The sequence below is a fragment of the Hemicordylus capensis genome, chromosome 6 (genome assembly GCF_027244095.1).
Source record: "Hemicordylus capensis ecotype Gifberg chromosome 6, rHemCap1.1.pri, whole genome shotgun sequence".
In the NCBI taxonomy this organism is placed as follows: domain Eukaryota; kingdom Metazoa; phylum Chordata; class Lepidosauria; order Squamata; family Cordylidae; genus Hemicordylus; species Hemicordylus capensis.
This window is the reverse complement of record NC_069662.1, coordinates 5,241,070-5,259,770: the sequence shown is the minus strand read 5'-3', so window position 1 is coordinate 5,259,770 and position 18,701 is coordinate 5,241,070. Positions and strand designations below refer to the sequence as shown.

At 44.3% G+C, this 18,701-nt stretch overlaps 2 protein-coding genes across 27 annotated transcripts in view; one reads left to right on the top strand and one right to left on the bottom strand.

The window, feature by feature from the left end:
- Positions 1 to 10,404, top strand: part of RNF212B (ring finger protein 212B) — a 28,429-nt gene extending 18,025 nt beyond the window's left edge. For 19 of the 21 annotated variants that reach the window (XM_053266622.1, XM_053266620.1, XM_053266616.1 and 16 more), the window contains 14 exons: positions 227 to 315; positions 1,139 to 1,213; positions 3,286 to 3,401; positions 4,989 to 5,049; positions 5,225 to 5,253; positions 5,449 to 5,495; positions 5,887 to 5,929; positions 7,003 to 7,060; positions 7,170 to 7,230; positions 7,589 to 7,628; positions 7,769 to 7,905; positions 8,138 to 8,199; positions 8,291 to 8,331; positions 9,346 to 10,404. In XM_053266622.1, the coding sequence (XP_053122597.1) occupies positions 227 to 315; positions 1,139 to 1,213; positions 3,286 to 3,401; positions 4,989 to 5,049; positions 5,225 to 5,253; positions 5,449 to 5,495; positions 5,887 to 5,929; positions 7,003 to 7,060; positions 7,170 to 7,230; positions 7,589 to 7,628; positions 7,769 to 7,905; positions 8,138 to 8,199; positions 8,291 to 8,331; positions 9,346 to 9,379 (893 nt within the window). In that variant the 3' untranslated portion in view covers positions 9,380 to 10,404. The remainder of the gene's footprint in view (positions 1 to 226; positions 316 to 1,138; positions 1,214 to 3,285; positions 3,402 to 4,988; positions 5,050 to 5,224; positions 5,254 to 5,448; positions 5,496 to 5,886; positions 5,930 to 7,002; positions 7,061 to 7,169; positions 7,231 to 7,588; positions 7,629 to 7,768; positions 7,906 to 8,137; positions 8,200 to 8,290; positions 8,332 to 9,345) is intronic. The other 2 variants (XM_053266623.1, XM_053266624.1) reach the window with 2 other exon arrangements.
- Positions 10,405 to 13,159: 2,755 nt separating this feature from the next.
- Positions 13,160 to 18,701, bottom strand: part of HOMEZ (homeobox and leucine zipper encoding) — a 6,958-nt gene continuing 1,416 nt past the window's right edge. For 2 of the 6 annotated variants that reach the window (XM_053266595.1, XM_053266597.1), the window contains exons 2-3: positions 16,111 to 16,175; positions 13,160 to 14,908 (exon numbers count right to left, since the gene is read on the bottom strand). In XM_053266595.1, coding sequence (XP_053122570.1) covers positions 13,389 to 14,849 — 1,461 coding nt within the window. In that variant the 5' untranslated portion in view covers positions 14,850 to 14,908; positions 16,111 to 16,175 and the 3' untranslated portion in view covers positions 13,160 to 13,388. Of the gene's footprint in view, positions 14,909 to 16,110; positions 16,176 to 17,532; positions 17,689 to 17,800; positions 17,959 to 18,701 lie in introns of those variants that run through there. The other 4 variants (XM_053266596.1, XM_053266598.1, XM_053266601.1 and 1 more) reach the window with 4 other exon arrangements.

Genomic DNA, 18,701 nt, shown 5'->3' with positions numbered 1-18,701 from the left:
AATCTTGCAATAACAGAAAAATTCTAGGAATTTTAACTCCTAGTAGATAAAATGCAGAGGTCAGAAATGAAACATTTTTAAATGCTCTTTTTTCAGACAGTCTAATGATTTGAAGACTTTCTCATTTAAAATATTTAACTAGCTTGTTCCAGCTGAGCCAGTCCTTTAAAATGACCTGCCTTGTGACTTCGAAACATGTGATATTATCTGTGATAATTTTCAATAGGTTCTTCTAACACCTTCTGCATTTTAATCTTGGCAGATAAATGCCCAACTTGTGGAACAAGCTGCAAATATTTGCTTCTCAATGATAACGTAAGTTGTGGCTTCTAGAATTTGTTTACCTTCTCCCTTTCCTTCCAGATTCAAATGTGAAAATTCTATTTGTACCACATCAATCTGAACGAATATATGAATTTTGTTATTTCTATAAAGCCGGGGAACCAAATCAAGAGTAGAATCATGAACAATGTTGTTATTTCACTATACAGCATTAGAATGTGATTATGATGTTAAAAGTCTACCTTTTGTTGTTAGTTTATGCAGTCTGATCCACAGTCAATGACTGTGAGAGCACAAAGTGGGGGAAGACGGAAGCCCATTATTACTGACTTGCTTGGGATCCAAAAAAACATCTTAAAGATTCTCCTGATAATTTAGTTGCAGTTTGGCATACAAAAATCTTCCTTATAAGCAGATACATTAATAAACCTCTCAGATGTTACAGATGTAAAAGGATCCTTCTAATGTAAAATAATAGAGTGGCTAATAGTTGGGAGGGGCTTCTTTGTACTTTCTGCTCTGAATATCAGACTAATCTGTATGGATATTTCAGTTTAAAAAAAATTAACTGTTTGTAGAGTACTTTTAATTTGCAAAGTATTTTCATTCTATATTTATTTTCACAATAAGTGATTATTTATTCCCATGTCATATCAGTAGGAATTGAGGATGACACTGATGACACTGAATGGTCAAAGGCAACTGAAAGGATTTTAATCTAGGCTCTTATACCTCAGGACTGTATATACAACTGTAATCCTGAATACCGTTTTTGTAGCCTCAGGAGGGTTTGTTCTTAATTCCCCCCCCCTCTCTCCTCTCTCTCCCCTCCCCCACGCCCCCCACCTACCCACAGATGAAACCAGAAGAAAAAAGGTTTTTCAAAAGCCCAGTTGAAACAGCACTCAACTATATTGCCCACATTTCTCAGGTGAGTATAAGCCAGATATAATGTTATGATTTGTCTGGTTCCGTTACACCAAAATGTACATCTCATGGCAGTTTACATAATTTTTGGCATTGCTTGTAGATCCCAGGTTCTAAAATAGGTGACATTGACTCCAACCAAGGGACAATGCAAGCAAGAAAAACTCAGCAATCAAGAAACATGGAGTGAAGTTGTAGATCTTTGCAGTCAATGAGGAAAGGCAGGACAGCTGAAGGAAACAGGGAGATGAGAAACGTGTACTTAAATTAAGAGGCATTCAGACCTGCTTAAGGGTTATCAGTGTCCACTGCACCCAGGAAGAAAGAAACCTAGTAAGCACCCAACAAGTCAGCTATTTGCCCTGACATATCACCCCTTTCCTAATGACTAGGGGCTATTACTGCGGACAGGGTGTAGGTCAGTTGTAGGACTAGTTAATAACCAATCTGGGAAAAGTTTAATAATCATCATGGTGGTCCCCATTTGCCAACTGAGCTAATTAATTACAATAACAAATCTAGATAAAAGAGCCAGATAAAAGCTGGTTAATCATCAAAGAGCATTTCAGCAGGATCAGCAAGCACCTCAGCATTACAATCCGCCAGAGTTGCCATATTAGGTATATCTCACAGGCCTTAGTAATCACTGCCCCAGTTCCTGAACCAGATAGTTCTGGTTGGACAGCAGGGCCTTTTAGAAGTGGAATAGGTGTGTGCTTCATCCCACATGACCCCACCATTCAGGTGTCCATTTAGTAAACACAGTTATCAGTTTGCTCATCAGACAATCCTCTCGCTGCAGTGGACAAATTTTGCAGCTATTTCTGAAGTATATTTGCAGCTATTCCTGCTCACTGCCAGTAGAATGGGCAAAACTCTCATGCTCAATCCATGCCAAACATGCCATCATTCTGTGGTGGTCTAACTGTAAGATGGACCATTCTAAGAAGGCCCAGAAAGTTGCTAAGAGGAGCAAGAAATTTCTTCCAGCCTTTTTGTGTTCAAGACCAGCCTTAAGTAAGGAAGAGCTCTGAGCTTCTTCCCTGATATTTTTAGGCATCAAGAAGGTCAGAAGCAAAAAACGGTGTCTGGGAGAGGCACATCCACAGTATTTGCATAGGAGTCACTCTTTCCTCTCTTCAGCAGCTGTTGCTGCAGTTGAGAATGACTTGACAACAAAATTTAGATATTTCAGAGGGGTGAATGTTTTGACTGTTGTGTTTTGGATGTTCCCAAACAGTTCACCATTGCTAATCTTTCCCCCACCAGCCTGAAAACAGCTTGGCTGCCTGTCACTGCAGTAGTCTATGGTGCTGAGCTTTTGCAACACGTACTCATGCATAAATTACTTTTATCTCCAAAGCTGTTGCCCTGCCATCTGCCTCCATGTGGTGCTAGAAGTAGGCTATCATGACCCCTAGGTAACCAAAGTTACTTACCTCTTCTAAATTACCTTTGCCAAAGCAGGCTTGCTGCTAGCTCCATAAAGGCAAAGACAGCAGCTATTCCAAGATATGAGAAAGTGAGGGACACATCTGCCAGACCTACTTATGCATCAATATTTTCCTGTCAGTTTCCTTCCTAGAGACTTCCTCTAACAAACCCACATTTTTCTACCTAAATGTGCACAGTTAAAAAGCTATTAGAAGCTTGCTGAACTGACATGAAAACATATGAACTTTCAAAGTGATATCATTTGTGTCACCTTGTTCAATTACAGCTATTGTGTACACAAACACCAAGTCACTTGCTCCAGCTAATGTGTGTGTGGAGCATAATGAAATAGTTTGCATTTATGACTGGAGGCCATATTAGCATATACATAGAAAGCTGTTTTATATTGAGTCTGTCTAGCCAGTATTGTCTTCTCTGACTGGCAGGGATTAACTTCACAAGCAAAGCATGTGCTCTGCTACTAGGATCTGGCCCCTCCCATCCAGCATGCCCCCTAGAGTCAAAAATAACCCATATGTTATTCTTCATCTACCTAGGCTATCCACAGTCCCCAAATCTGATCTGATGAGAACAGATGCCCCTAAATTCCCATATCCCATTCCTGTTTGGTTATCTTCCTAGGTGTGGACTTTCCAGAAGGGCCAGATGGAACTGCTAGTCTCTTTCTACAAGCACAGTGCTTCAAAAGCTGAGGGAGCCCTGAAACAAGCTCACCAGAAGCTAACTTTGCAGGAAAAGTGAGACACTATAGTTGCATTCACATGAGCAAAAGCTAATAGATATGTGTAGAGGTTATTCAAGAGAGCATGTCCATCTTCACACACTTCATGTACAGGACTTCTTTCCCTTTTTCCCCATAAGAGGAAAGTAATGTCAGTGAAAGTCACCTTAAGTGGTGCAGTGGGGAAATGCTTCACTAACAAGCAGAAGGTTGCCGGTTCAAATCCCCACTGGTACTATATCAGACAGCAGCAATCTAGGAAGATGCTGAAAGGCATCCTCTCATACTACGCGGGAGATGGCAATGGTAAACCCTCCTGTATTCTATCAAAGAAAACCACAGGGCTCTGTGGGAGCCAGGAGTCAAAATTGACTTGATGGCACACTTTACTTTTATTTAATGTCAGTGAAGCCCTGTGAAATATCCTTGGATTCATTTCTACTTTGTTAGAGGAAGAGGTTCTTTTCCTTTGGCGGACAGAGGTTCCCTGGGAGCAGGCCTTTTAATAAGGGCTTGGGGACTCCATACTCCTTTTTACTTTCTTGGGGTGTGTGGGAGAACATGTTAATAATGTTATTAAAACCACCCTGAGAATTTATATAGGGAAGTATAAAAATAGATAGATACATACATAAATAAATAGAATGGCTTGTGTCATCCCAGAGATGCCTCTGGGAAGCCCACAGGCAAGAGCAGAGGGCAACTTACTCCCCTGCAACTGGTATTTAGAGGTCTCTGAGGCTGGAGGTGGCCTATAGCCCTCAGACTAGTAGCCATTGATAGACTTGTCCTCCATGAATTTATCTGAATCCCACTTAAAGACATTCAGGCTGTTGGCTGTCACCACATCTTATGGCAGATAATTCCATACGTTAATTACGTATTGTGTGAAAAAGTACTTCCTTTTGTCAGTCCTAAATTTCTTGGCAATCAGTTTCATGGGATGACCCCTGGTTCTAGTGCGGTGAGAGAGGGAGAAAATTTTCTATCAACTTACAAGGTTCCATGCATGATTTTATAGACCTGTACATGTCTCCCCTTAGTCATCTTTTTTCTAAACTAAAAAGCCCCAGGTGTTGCAGCCTTGACTTGTAAGGAAGGTGCTCTAGGTCCCTGATCATCTTGGTTGCCCTTTTCTACACCTTCTCCAGTTCTACAATGTCCTTCTTCAGATATGGTGACCAGAACCGTACATAGTACTCCAAATGTGGCTTCACCATAGTTTTGTATAAGGGCATTATATTAGCAGTTTTATTTTCACCCCTTTCTAATTATTCCAAGCATGGAATCGGTGGCCTTTTCCCCACAGCTGCCGCACATTGAGTCAACACTTTCAATGAGCTGTCCACCACGACCCCAAGATCCCTCTCCTGGTCCGTCACTGACAGCTCAGATCTAGGATGCCGGACTAGATGGGCCTTGTGGCCTGATCTAGCAGGGCTGTTCTTATGTCAATCCTGCTGCTGCTTTCCATCACTGCTAAAGTGTCCCACAGTGGGGACTAAAGGGTCAAAGCTGGGAGTCACTGGATAATTATTAGTCACAATGGTCTGTTAGACCAGCTATCTTGTGTCTCACCACCACTCCTATTGCCCATACTTAGGGAGATGGAGGCAATACAGAAGGAGAACAGGGAACTGAAGAAGTACCTCAGCTTCTTAAAGGTAGGAGCTGTTTGCTGGTAACAAATCACATTTTCTGTTCTTTGATGCCTAATGCCCTCTGCTGGAAGGAACAGGATCACTCTTTGTATTTGCATTTGTGAGGGAGGAAAAAGTGAACCACCCTCACAGCCTGTGTGCATTAGGGTCCTGTAACCATTCTCTTTTCTTTGAACAGGCTTCTCCAAGGCACCACCAGGGTAGCAGGTCAGTTTGTCTGTTCTGCCCTTTGGGGACATTCATCAGGAGCCACAACACATGGCACGTAGGCAGTAAGAGCTGTGAATGCCAAAGCAAGAGGGCTGGGTTTGAGACCCAAGGGTAGCTGAACATCTGGGGCAAGGGAGGCCAAGTGATATGGTTGATACCTGACTGAACAAAACTAATTTTAATTTGCTGCAGAAACAGCACCCCAAGGCCAGTTGCCATCACACCACCATCACAGACAGGTAGGAAGATGGGTCCCCTGTAAACATGCAGTGAGGCTCTTCAGAAATTATACATGTGGCAATCACATGTGGGTGAGCAAGCGAGTACATGTGTTATGGCCTTGCACGTGTAGGAATAAATGTATCCTTGCATGAGAGAGAGAGAGAAAGTGCACACATGAAATCCTGCATACATTCCCTGACAGGAGTGTACAAGTCCAAACAAATACCCCAACATTTCCCTTTAAAAGAAGGGTGGAGATTAGCATGCTTCTTTTTTGTCCTTGAGGAAATGAATTTACTACCTTTCCTCCCCTGTGGCTACATAAGGAGCTGCCTTAGGATGACTCCTTCAGCAAAGTACACTGCTACTCCCTTTCACACTAACCTAACCACTCTCTCCTACTTGCAGTGACGCCACGGCCTGTTTTCCAGCATTCTAGTGAGGTGGTCAGGTAGGTGCATGAGGAAATATCTCTCGGTTTCTCATAGGTGCAATGCATGGTTGAAAATATATTATCTATCAAAAAATTCCAGAATAACTTCATTTTAAAAAGACAAACCCAGAAATCTAATTCCTAGTTTTTTGAGGAAGAAAAATGCAAATATGTTTGTAGATGCGATTGAAAATCCAAAAATTGCACAAGTGGGGGATTCCAGTCATTGTAGGGAGAGGCTGCTGCGCTCAGTACAGCTCCCCGTCATCATGGCTTCCTTTCCTTAAGTTCATTCTGCCGCAGTAATCTTCTTACTGTGAATACTGCTGGTGCCTCTATCCTAAGAACGTGCGACTAAAATCCCAAGGTTTGCAAGACCTCCCCAGAACCAAACTGGGCACTTGGTGTCCCTCAGTAAGCATACCTTTGAATATATGAACATGAACTTGCCTTGTACTGAGCCCATCTAGGCCAGTATTGTCTACACTGACTGGTAGAAGCGCTCTCTCCAGGGTTTCCAAAAGCCATCCTTCTGAAGCACGGTTGGCCCAAGGTAACCTTGGAGCACCTGAGGCAAGGTGCCAAATCTGCTTTGTCCCACAATCCTGGAGGAGACAGGCAGGGAGGGGGGAAGGTTGCCTGCCTGCAGACCCCTCTTCTCTTGTCATGCACCTTAGAAGCTGTGCAAGGGGTGGGAGAGGCGTTCTTAGCAAAGCTTGCAAGGGTCAGATTGGACCCAGAAAAGCTGTTCTGATGGCAGCAGTGGGGCACATCTCACTGTCCTGCTGCTTCCCCACTAATCCTCCACCTGAGGCGACTGCCTCACCATGAAAAGGCTGTTCCTGTTTTCCTTTCCTATCTGGAGATGTCAGGGACTGAATCTGGGACCCTGTAAAAACAAATCATGTGCTTTACCACTGAGCTATGGCCCTTCCCCAAAGGAGTGAATTGTTTTTATTCCAGTCACAGAATTTGTATCCTGTGTGTACAAGAATTTGAAATTCTACCCTTAAAAATCTAGATTTCTTGGTATCATTCTGAAGGTCTATCTAGCCTTCCCACCCATGACTTCTTGTGCCTGTTTCCCATAGCCGCTCCTCTTCCTTGGACTCCATCTCTTCCAGATTCAGCCACCCATCAGACTGGCATGTGAGTCCACAAACTACTACCTGTCTTTTCCCAGGGAAGAGACAGAGAGGATAGATATGTTGTTTTGTTCCTAACAGATTCATGGGGATCTCTCACTTTTTGTACCCAGCATTCCACAGGAACCACCCAGCTGACCCCAGGCAGAATGACCCCCGTTGACTCTACTAATGGTAAGAAATATCAGAGACAAAAGCGAGATGAACTTCAGAAATGCTTAGACTTGTCACAAAGAGTACAAGAGGCCACAAGATCAGGAACAATAGAAATCAGACTTCTACCTCCTTGACCAAGGATTTCAGATGCAGCTACCCTGAAGCACAGACACCAGTTTTAAGTTGAACAACATGTGTAGCCTAATTCCCAAGAGGGGGGAAATGCTCTATATTATGAACAGACTAATCTCTCTCTGATCTACATGACTCATCCTACATTAGACACCTCATTATAAGATCCCATATGCTAAATCTTGTCCTCCCCGTCACCTTTCCATAGACCCACATTCATGTAAAGTATGATATTGTTTTGCAGTTACGCCTTCTCCAGCTTCCACACAGAGTTTATTCTACAGGTGAGTTTTACGATGGGGAATGGTGCTGTCTTCTCCAGGATGCTATTATCACATTACCATGGAAAAGCCATGGAACTAGTATTCTTGTTACTGTAATTCACGCTTCTCACCAACACTCTTATCTCTACCATCCCTTTCAGGGCATCTTCCTCCTCTTCTCACACCCCCAGCTTGAATGTCTTCAACTTACAGCCATTCTCAGTGAGGCAAAGTCAGACTGCAAGCAACAGCAGGCAGCAACAGGAAACTCCACACTTCAGTCTTAGCATCTTCAGTGGTGAGGAGGGGATGCACTGCACCATCTAGCATATCCTCTCCTCCAAATTCCCTTCTGTGGCTCTGTGATCAGACCTTTGCTGATCACTCCACATTGCAGGCCTCCTTACAGTGGAGAGCACAGGTCCCCCAGCTCCCAGGGGGGATTGGTTTGAGTTAAGGTAATACACACCACCTTGGCACCACCATAAACTTGGATGGCTGTTAAATTCCTTATTGGTTCTGGCCCACAGATCAAAGGGATGGGGTTCCTATGCCAGAACATCAAAGCATCAGGAGGCTGCACCCTATACAGGTGAGAGGCAGCATATGTATATGGAATATAGACACAGCAAATATCTCATCATAGTGATTTTGAATTGCTCTTCTTTCTTTCTCCTTCACAGCTAGAATTCACCCCTCATGCGACACCAGCCTTTCACAACAGGTAAGTAAATACACTAAGCATGGGATGCACCTGGCTTTTTTACCATCCTCACTCTGGGAGCTAGGGAAACACAGAGCAGAAAGTGGGTTGCTCTTGAGAAGGTGACCACAGATTCTATTGTCCATACTCAAGTGGGGGCACTGAGATACTTTTCCTTCTGTTGCAGGACTTTGCAACACAAGGCTGCAGACAATAAGGCCGTACACATGACCAAAAATGCTGGTGGGGTGGGAGGGCTGGCAGGGAGGCAGGCTCTGGCCTGCCTCCCCACACAGGATCTCACAGCAGGTATCCCAAGAAGGAAGTCCTCCAGCATCCCTCAATGCACCACACCAGGAGTGTGATGCATTGAGGGATCCTCCCTCAGCCAGGCCCTCTTGCCACCCAGCTGTGTGTGTGTGAGCTGCCTGCAGCCCACACACATGCATGACCCCAACCTGGGGTTAAGGATGTGCTCATGCACTTAAACCCAGGTTAAAGTACGGGATAAGTTCTCAGGCTTGGAGTAGAGGCTGCCCAAGCCAGGGCTTGGTTGCTCATGTGAACATCCTCAATGATTACGACCATAAACTAGGTCAGCTTTCAGGAACAGCTTCTAGTCCTCTGTGCTTGCAGAGAGCAGCATGAAGGTGGCAATTTACTGCAGAGATAAGATGATAGACATAGATTGTATTTGTTTGTAAATCTCATTATTTTAAGGTTTTGGAAGCAAGTTCTTCTTTTTAGGGGGCCTAAATTCATCATTTTGAATTTTAGGGTTTGGGGGTATCAAATTTACCATTTTGCAGAAGTAAAGCAGTCCCCCGCCCCAACCCCCAAATCATCCTCCATCCCAGAGCTAGGTCCTTAGAGCAAGTAATCTCATAAATGGATAATGTCAAGTCTATGTATCAATTTGAAGAGCATGACTTGCCACAAAACAGAAGAGGTTTTTGAACACAATTAAGAACTAGATTTAGGGACTGGTGTGTGCACTGCTGCTCTATGTAACCAGCTCCTTGTCCTTTCTCTCAGGCTGCCATCTGTCAGCCAGATCCACTACCAGTAAAAGGGAGGATGGAAGCAATTCTGTTCTCAGCAACATCATCATAACACAAAATATCTTGGCAGTTCTAAGTACTGACAGCAGAGGAATCGCAACACACAACTCTGGTGAATTGTGGAGCTTGAGGAAGAGCCATCCACTAACTCTCTCTCACAAAATATAGTTTCAGAAGGCATCTTACAAGCAATAGGCTTAAGTGATGTACTAAATCTTTATAGATAGCAGAGCTGCACAACTTTGACCCTTCAGCTGATGTTCGACTACAACTCCCATCATCCACAGCTACAATGTCCAATTTTCAGGGATGATAGGAGTTGTAGTACAACAACAGCTAGAAGGCCAGAGTTGTGCAGCCCTCCTTTATAGGGTCTTTAATGGAATGTGATCAAAGATTGAGAGTGGGGCACCAGCCCTAAAGCTCAATGTTACTGATCTAGGATACTTTCTTACATAGTTCATTACAAATGTTAAGCACCCCTTGGACTCTATAAAATAATATTATATTGCAAGGGTTGGGGTTAGATTCATTTGCTAAAAAGAGAGCCAATATATTTGATATTGTCAATGATTAGATCTCAGCTGGCAGTTGCAGAAAAGCTCAGCAATTACCTCTATTTGGTCTGGGAGCCAGGGCACATAGGCCTACTTTGTCTATAACAGCATTACTTAGCAGATTAAGGACATGCATGCTAGACCAGAACAGCTATTTTTCTTTTTGAAAGATGGTTTCCTTTTCTGTTATATATGAAAAAAGACTATCAACAGAAACCTCCAAACTATTATTTTATTGCTATTTATTAAGCTATCCACCCACACATCACTGTTTCATTTATCTCCTTTGGATACATTTAGAACAAGTTGTGGTCCTGGAAGTGAACACAAGCTTGTATACACCATGTACCTTCTCCCTGTGTGTGGTTGCTTGGAACAAGCCAATTTTTCCCCCTTGTTGAGTCATATAAATTGTTTGTGTAGCGATTCTGCAGGCATTCTCAGAAGAAGTGATGAATAAATCATTTAAGAATGCAGATTATTAATATCCCTTTGTACAATCTTCAGCCAAATCATACCTCCATAGGTTTTAGAGTCAGTCATCCTTTATGTATGATCCAGTGACCAGTTCCAGGGTCCATAGATTTTGAATGGCCTTGGGAGCCAAGTTTTGCAATAGCCAGGCTGCTCCCCTTTCCCACACAAGCCTATGCAAGTATACTCAAAAGTAAATCCCAGTGGCCCAGTGCTACTGCATGACAAAATGTGGGTGGCGCTGTGTGCACATAAAACCCTGCCTACGGTGTTGCAGAATAGGGCAGCTCCACTCTGTCTTACGGATTGCACGACTCAATGCCCATTATTTCCAATGAGTGTCCCATAACTTCATTTGTGCAACTTTAAGTCAGAGCGGAACCACTCTATTCCACAACAGTGCAGGCAGGGTTACACACACGGCAGTGCACAACTACCCACATATCACTGCGCAGTATGTGGGTGACTGTGTTCCATGAGGCTTACACCCTACTAAGTGTGCACAAGATTGTTATACATCCTTATCTGGAAGGAAGTTACAATGGGGCTTGCTTCCAAATAAACATGTATAGGATTGAGTTGTCTTGTCTCTGACCACGTGCTGCATCTTCACATGTGGTCAGGAACAATTCCCTTCTGGCTTCCTACAGCTCCAAGTTGGGAATTGGAGAGGATAATCATCACAACTGTGGTGAGTTCTGGTGGGCCTCAGAAGCCCTGTGCAATTGTGGCAACAAACCGAATCCATCCTCCTCCTCAAACTTGGAGCTGTGGGGAAGATTTTGGGACTTGTTTTGGCACTTGGTTAGCAAGGTATTCTTCAGCCTCATATCCAGATAACCATCTTCAGCTTTTCTTTTGGAGCTGGGGCAGGTGGTGGAGGTGGAACTGGAGCTTGTTTTGCCATTGAACAAGTGCCTCCACTACCTAGCACCAAACTAGTAAGCCCCAGCCTCTGTCTCCAGGTTGAAGAGGGGCAGCATCATCCCTGTAGTTATATGGCGATTTTTGAAGCTTGGCGCAACTGCATGATCCCTGCCCTCTCCCTCCTCAGCACTAAGTTGGAGACAAAAGCTAGGGCTCCCCTCATCACCCTTGCCAGAAGGCAACAGAACAGTTGTCACAGCAAGGTCAGCAAGTGAAAAGTGTGGACACCTGGCCAGTCCTGAGACTTTATACCAGTTTATCCTTCCTTAGATCTTTTTAAGGGGCAATAAACACACTAGTGTTTCAGTGAAGGTCATAGGAACATAGGAAACTGCCATATATTGAGTCAGACCATTGGTCTATCTAGCTCAGTATTGTCTTCACAGACTGGCAGCGACTTCTCCAAGGTTGCAGGCAGGAATCTCTCTCAGCCCTATCTTGGAGAAGCCAGGGAGGGAACTTGAAAACTTCTGCTCTTCCCAGAGCAACTCTATCCCCTGAGGGGAATATCTTACAGCGCTCACACTTCTAGCTTCGCATTCACATGGAACCAGAGCGGACCCTGCTTAGCTAAGGGGACAAGTCATGCTTGCTACCACAAGACCAGCTCTCCTCTCCTTTGGTCTTTGGTGGAAAGAACAAGGATCCCAAGGGATGCCTCAAACCTCTTTTCTGCAACCTTCTCCATGTAAGGGAGATGGCCTCTACAACAGTTCTAAGTAGACTGAAGTAAAATGCTGCTTTCAGGCCATAGGATCAGCCAGATAGTATAAAATGGGTACATGACCCCTAGAGAATGAGGTGTGTGGTGGAGGGCTATGGAAGGGAAAGCTGATGGATCAAGGGTCTATTGGAGAAAGGGAAAGCAAAGGAAGAAGAAAAGATGACCAAGCACACAGGAAGAACATCAAGAATTGAAGAAAAGTTAGATGACAGACAAAGAATGTAACAGGCAAGAAAAAAGCAAAAGGATGAAAATGGAAAGAATGACAAAGATCTAAGACGCAAGAGATCCACAAAGACACCATCCTTAAGCATTATTTTGTTCAGTACCCACATAAAATAAAAAATTCATTTTGGGAGGATCATATTTTAAAATGCATAGAAAGAGAGGCCCATAAATAAAACAACAGCCAGCAGGAAAACCAAGCAGGGATGAATTAAGGGTAAACAGCATATAAGGCTTTAGTCCCTCTTCTCTATTTCTTGGATCTATTCCTGCTTTTAGAGGGTCTTGCCTGTAAAACACAAATAATTATTAACCAACAATACAAACTGTAGTCCCTAGGCACCAGTTCACCCAACAGAACCAAATATGCTTGGTATGTGGGTTTAGAATATTTGGATATTATATATGACTTAGATGGAACCTGAAGAAAGCAGTGCGCTAGAAGTAAATAGAAAGCCATAGGAGTTTATCTGAAAAATGAAGTACCTGAACCAAAGACCATGCAGCTGTGGTAGTTAAGGGGACTATGTATTCTACTTCTAGAAGCAGGAGTAGAACAACTGGTTAGAAGAAGACAAAGCAAAATCAAGATAGGGATATCTAGAGGGGGAAAATTAGGTTCAGGTTTAGACCTTATACTGAGAGAAGATACCAGCGTCAGAATTCCAGAACAGCAAGAAGACAAAGGCAACATAATTCTAGAAGAGGAGAAACATCTGGATTCTGTTAGAGCAAGGAACAGAAAGCAACTTGGAAAAAAGCTAGATAGAAGGAGACATTCAAGAGCACTATTCAAAGAACTCATATGATGCTATCTGGAGCACAAAGTCCCCTTTCCAACATTCTTACTATTATTAAAGATACAATCATTGAATCAAAAGGACTGGACAATTTTGTTTAAATTTAATTCTAGGGCTTAGAAGAAAGACGCACAAAAGATTCTAGAACATAGAAAGAAGCCTGATTCTGTGTTTTGGAGCATGGGGCAATGGCAGGAAGTTGATGGAGTCACACCTAACTCTAAACATCTTTGCCAATTTATTCTGTCCCCTAGATATCTCCCCCAAACCCACCCCAGAAGCCCAGCATCTATAGCATCAACACCAAATCCTAGGCAACCCAATCCTCCTCATCGTCATCGTCATCATCACCATCATCTTCTTCTTCTTCATAGTCTTCATCTTCATCTCTTATCATGGCCGCTGCCACCTCTTCATCAACCTCATCCTCATCCCCCAAGCACACCTCCACTTCGCAAGGTGCTGGCGAGTGTGAACGGAACCACTTCAACACCTGCTCAGCATCCATACCAGACTCAAGACAGAGTGCTGGCAAGTCACTCTCCTGGAGCTGCAGATGAGCTGCCCAGTAGCGTTCTAATGGGCTTGTGTTTGGATGGCTAGTATGAAGTGAATGAGGAGGTAGTGAGGAGATAGGCTCTTGATTCTGGCCCCCATTGTCCCGAAACCATTTCAACTGGCCATGTTTGAGGGCATAGCGAGTATCTCCAAACCACTGGATGATTTCTGCCCGTGGTAGCCCAGTGGTCTGCTCCAGTTGATGATAATCCTCTCGCCTGGCCCACTGCCGATGAAGAAAGAAGGATTTTAACACATCCAACTGCTCCTTTGTCTTTCGCCTAGGTTTGCGTAGAATGTCTGAAATATAACCTGAAACCTGTTGCTGGTCACCTACAGAGTACCGATACTTCTGAAGGCTGGATGACTCGGAAACACTGGCTATAGCCGTAGAGGAGGATGGGGTTACTTTGTTGGAAGGGCATGTGGGGAGAATCGCAGGGTGATGCCCACCATTCACTGCAGATGTGATGGTTTCAGTGGACTGTTGGGAGGATTTGGTTGGGTCCCAGGCCATTGTGTGAGAGTTTTGCAGCTTGTAATCCAGGCTGGTGGTTGTGGTGGGCAAGTAAGCACTGGAAAGGGTCTCTTTGGTATAATGATGAAAATGCAAGGAGGCCCCTGCCAATTCGTGGTTCTCCGGAGCTTTGCTATGGTGGGACAAGGCATTTCCCTTCAGTTCCCAGATGTCCTGAGTGATTCTCCCAAGTTCTCTTGTCCCTTGGACTGTGCTGCAGTGGCTTGAGGCGGTTACAGGATATTGCTGGTTCTCCTGATATTTACTGGAGTGCTGCACAGAGGCAGGTGCTGGTTGGTGACATTCCTGGCCCTTACATGACTGGTGCCAGGAGTTACTGTCATTCCCAGCAAGCAGGCAACTAAAGTGTAGCTGGTCCTGATGGTAGATGAGCCGAGCCCGAGTCTCTTCAATTTCCTCAGCACTCCAGCTGATGCCACAGCGTAGCCGTTGTGCCATGAACCAGGCTTTGACCTTCTCCATGTGCAGGCTGTGACGCAGGCAGAGCAAGGCCAGGTCAGAAAGGCTGGGGTATGGGAAGTAGCTGAATGTCTGCAGCAGGTGCTGGTTGCTGTCAAGGTCACTGGTCTGTGCTGCTTGCGTCCATACCAACTGGAGGTCCTCAGAGATGGGTGGCAAGCAGATCAAGCCTGGGGGTGAGCTGAGGCAGCCTGGGGCATCCTTGTTAGGGGGCATAGCAGCTGGATCTAGAAGGAATCTTCTGTATGGGGATCAGCTTCTGTCCCTCTGAACAGCTGGAATGGAAATATAAATTAGGAGAAAGGGAAATAAGAAATGAGAGCACGAGCACAAGGAAATTAGACCGCAAGAAAAAAATAGGAACAGAATAAGGAGAGAAAATGAGGACTCCATTTGCGGGTGGGGGAAAGGCTCAGGCTGTCTACCACCTCAGTAGCAGCTGGGCCAGAAAAACTGGTGTTTGAACCATACAACTTCAGATTCCTATGACTGAATGTTTCCCCAAACAAATCTATTTCATTCAAAAAGAGAACTGGAATGTTAGAGAGAGAATAGTTTTAACATACTCTTCTCCTAGTTTGCTATAGGAATGTTTTAGGTATGGAGAGACATTGAATAAGGCGAGACCCGGCTTGCAGTCTGAAGTGGTAAAACCCAGGCTCAGTTTCACCACCTCAGTGAAAGCTAGGCCTCAGTCGTGACCACTGGGCAACTAAAACTTCACAGGTACATATGAAGCTGCCTCATACTGAGTCAGACCGTTTGTCCATCTAGCTCAGTATTGTCTATTCAGACTAGTGGCAGCTTCTTCAAGGTTGCAGACAGGAGTCTCTCTCAGCCCTATATTGGAGATGCCAGGGAGGGAACTTGGAACTTTCTGCATGCAAGCACACAGGTGCTCTTTCCAGAGCAGCACCATCCCCTAAGGGGAATATCTTACAGTGTTCACGTGTAGTCTCCCATTCATATGCAAACCAGGGCAGACCCTGCTTAGCAAAGGGGGAAATTCATGCTACCACAATTCATGCTACTTCCTCTTCCACTCCCCACCCACCCCCATTTGAGAATACCAGGATTATCTAAGATATTATTGTGTTACAATCACAGAGTACTCAAGTTTTCTCTCTCTGTTTTCCCTGTCTTTTCTACACCCCAGACCCAAATCAACTGGCCCACAAATATCTTTCAAGTTTCACCCTTCTCCACTTCTATTGCATTAACTGAGAGAGATAAGACAGCTAACTTAACTAAGGTGGTGTCTCAAAATACACAATTTCCGGATGGAGAATGAAAATGTGTGTCTAATAGATCAGGTTTGTTCTATTCTGTTCACAGTGAACTTTTAGAATCTGACTTTTTTATTGTTTAAGTTTAATTGTTAACTTGCAGCAAATAATGGGCAAAGCAGTTTAGAGTGAAACCCATATACAAAAAAAAGGGAGGGGGAGACAGTAGTGGAGCAGGATGATGCTTTTACCTGGCATAAGGGAGGGGATTTGCCTCCGAAAGCAGTATTCTTAAAGCCTTTTAGTGTGTGGACACCTGCAGACACACAAGGACAAAGTTGGTGAGCAAGGGGCTAGAACCCAGGATTCCTGGCTCCTGCATACCTCTTTGCAAGAAGAGAATACAAAAGGAGATGTTATTGGGATGTACTTTATGGGATTATGTGGGGAAGATGACAAATGCACTAACCAAAGAAGTTTGCCAGCTAGTGTACAAGAATGCAGCAAAGCTGAAATCCTGTTAATAGACCACAGAATTTGGGCCACAGAACTTGTGTTTGGACTGTACCACTTCAGACTGCAGGTGGGGACTCACTTGCCAGAATGATAACCCCTGTACAAACAGCTAGTACATCAGGGAGAAGGGCTAGCCTTCTCCCCGATATTTAGTTTTCTTTGTGACAAGGATTATTTTTATTTTATATGGCAAAGCATTCCACCAGAAGTGGTACAGCTCAGACATAGTTTAACTACTTCAGTGCCACAGGATTCCTTGTTGGCTTTACTACACCAAACTACCCAAGCCTCTTCTCTGGAATAAAAAGGGCCATCAGGTTAATAAACTCTTTGTTATATATTCATAAGTTAAATAACCATTTAAGTGCTCAAAGTGACTCCCATTTAAATAATTTAGTTAAGCATTCCCATTCCCACCCCGCACAGAACTGAACATAAAGCAGCAAAGAACTGACAGGAACTAAACTTCTCCTAAAAATGTTAAGACTGGCAGACATGAGCAAGGTGTCAATCTGAGGAGGAATGAGGAGCAGACAAAAATAAAATTTTCACAAACCACTGACTAGAGAAAGAATATTCATACATATCCATGGCTCAGTTTCAACAATGAGTGTCTACTTCCATGTTCCAAAACTGGAGCTCCAGATCCAATTTCCATTTTGTATATCCACAAGACTATAAACTCCTTGTGTTAATTACTTGCCACTACTTATGTGTTCCTTCACATTTCTTCCAAGCCTCTAAACTGACATTCTTCTAGGACACTTAAATATTTGTTGAAAGAATAATAATCTACACAAGTTAGCACACATTAGCAGCAATAAAATTATCAACCAGATTGAGAGAGCCAATTTATTAGCTCTTAAAAGCCACGCTATTAAAGATTAGGTATTAAGAGCCAAGCTATTAATACTGGAAACCACCTGGTCTTTAATTAAACAAAACAATTCATTCAGCTACAACTCTGTTGCTGTTAACTACAGAAACACCAGAAAAATCAGGCAACTGAAGTCAGCATTGACAGGAAACCATTTCCATCCTAGTTCCACAAAAACCAAATGGCTTCTTTAAAGTTTAAACAGCAACCATGTAAATAAACACTACGCTACTGCCTGGCAGCCACACTGATCTGGTCAGCCGTTAAGGAAGATCCTTACGTGGAGGGGAAACCCAGCTCTAGCAAGTCTCTGGGGTGAGAACAGACATAAGCACCCCAAAAGGAAGACCACAGCAGATCCTATTTGTTTTCTAACCCCTTGCCCTGAGATTTCCTCAGTACCCCCGACCTTTCCCAGAATCCCAAACCCCATCATTTATTTCAGCAGCACTGCCTTCCCTGTCTTTATGTCCACCCCTTTACGATTCCTCCGCACACAAAAATTCCCTTGCACCTCGCCAACCCTGGATTCTCACATCTATACTCACTTTTCTCCCTGTAGAGAGACTCCTCCCCCACTTCAAGACTTTCCTTCCTTCTTTCTCTCCCTTACTCCCTGCAGTGCATGCTGGGAAACAGAGGAGGGAAGGCGGGGTTTCCCAATCCCTGGGAAGCTGGCCCTTTGCAGGGAACTGGACACTGAGGTCCAATGCCTTCGCGTTTGCGTCCCCGTCTCGGTCCTCTTGCGGCGTGCTTCCCGATCTTTTCTCCACCTGCTTCAGCTTCCCATGAAACTGCTCACACATCCCTTTGCTGGTTGCATCTGTAACCCCCTGCTGCCACCAGGGGATGAATGGAAGCTTTGTATCCGGCAGTGTTCTCTGGAACTACACAGACATCCAGCGGACGAAAGTGCTCTTGGCTCTAGGTGCAAGTTCCAACTGTGTCCCATCTTCACTGTGTGGCCCTTGGTCATGTCATTCTCACTCACTGAGCCAGTGTCAGATGCCGTTAATCTTTAAAAGCCCACCATAACATGGGAATATATACTGTGTGGCCAGGAGTGTAGCTATAATTGAGCAAATGGGTTCAAAGAACCTGGGGCCCCCCTGCTCCTGAGGGCCCCCCAGCTCCACCCCTCCCTATTTTCTACACCATCTCCTTCACTCTTAGAGGCTGCCAGGGAGTGGGGCAAACACAGGCCCCCTATCCCCTAGCTACGCCCCTGCGTGTGGTCAACCTCACAAGGCAAATGCAGCACAGACCATATTGTGCTTTCCGTACAAAACATGTTGCACAAATGAAGAGTTAACGTTCACCCAGCCTAATAATCTCCGCAGCTCCCTAATACCAGATCTGTGGCAACAAATTGTAGGTATTCAGGAGTGAGAGAAAGGCTGTTGCTGTGCAACCTAATCTGATGCATGTCTACTCAGACATCCCACTTAC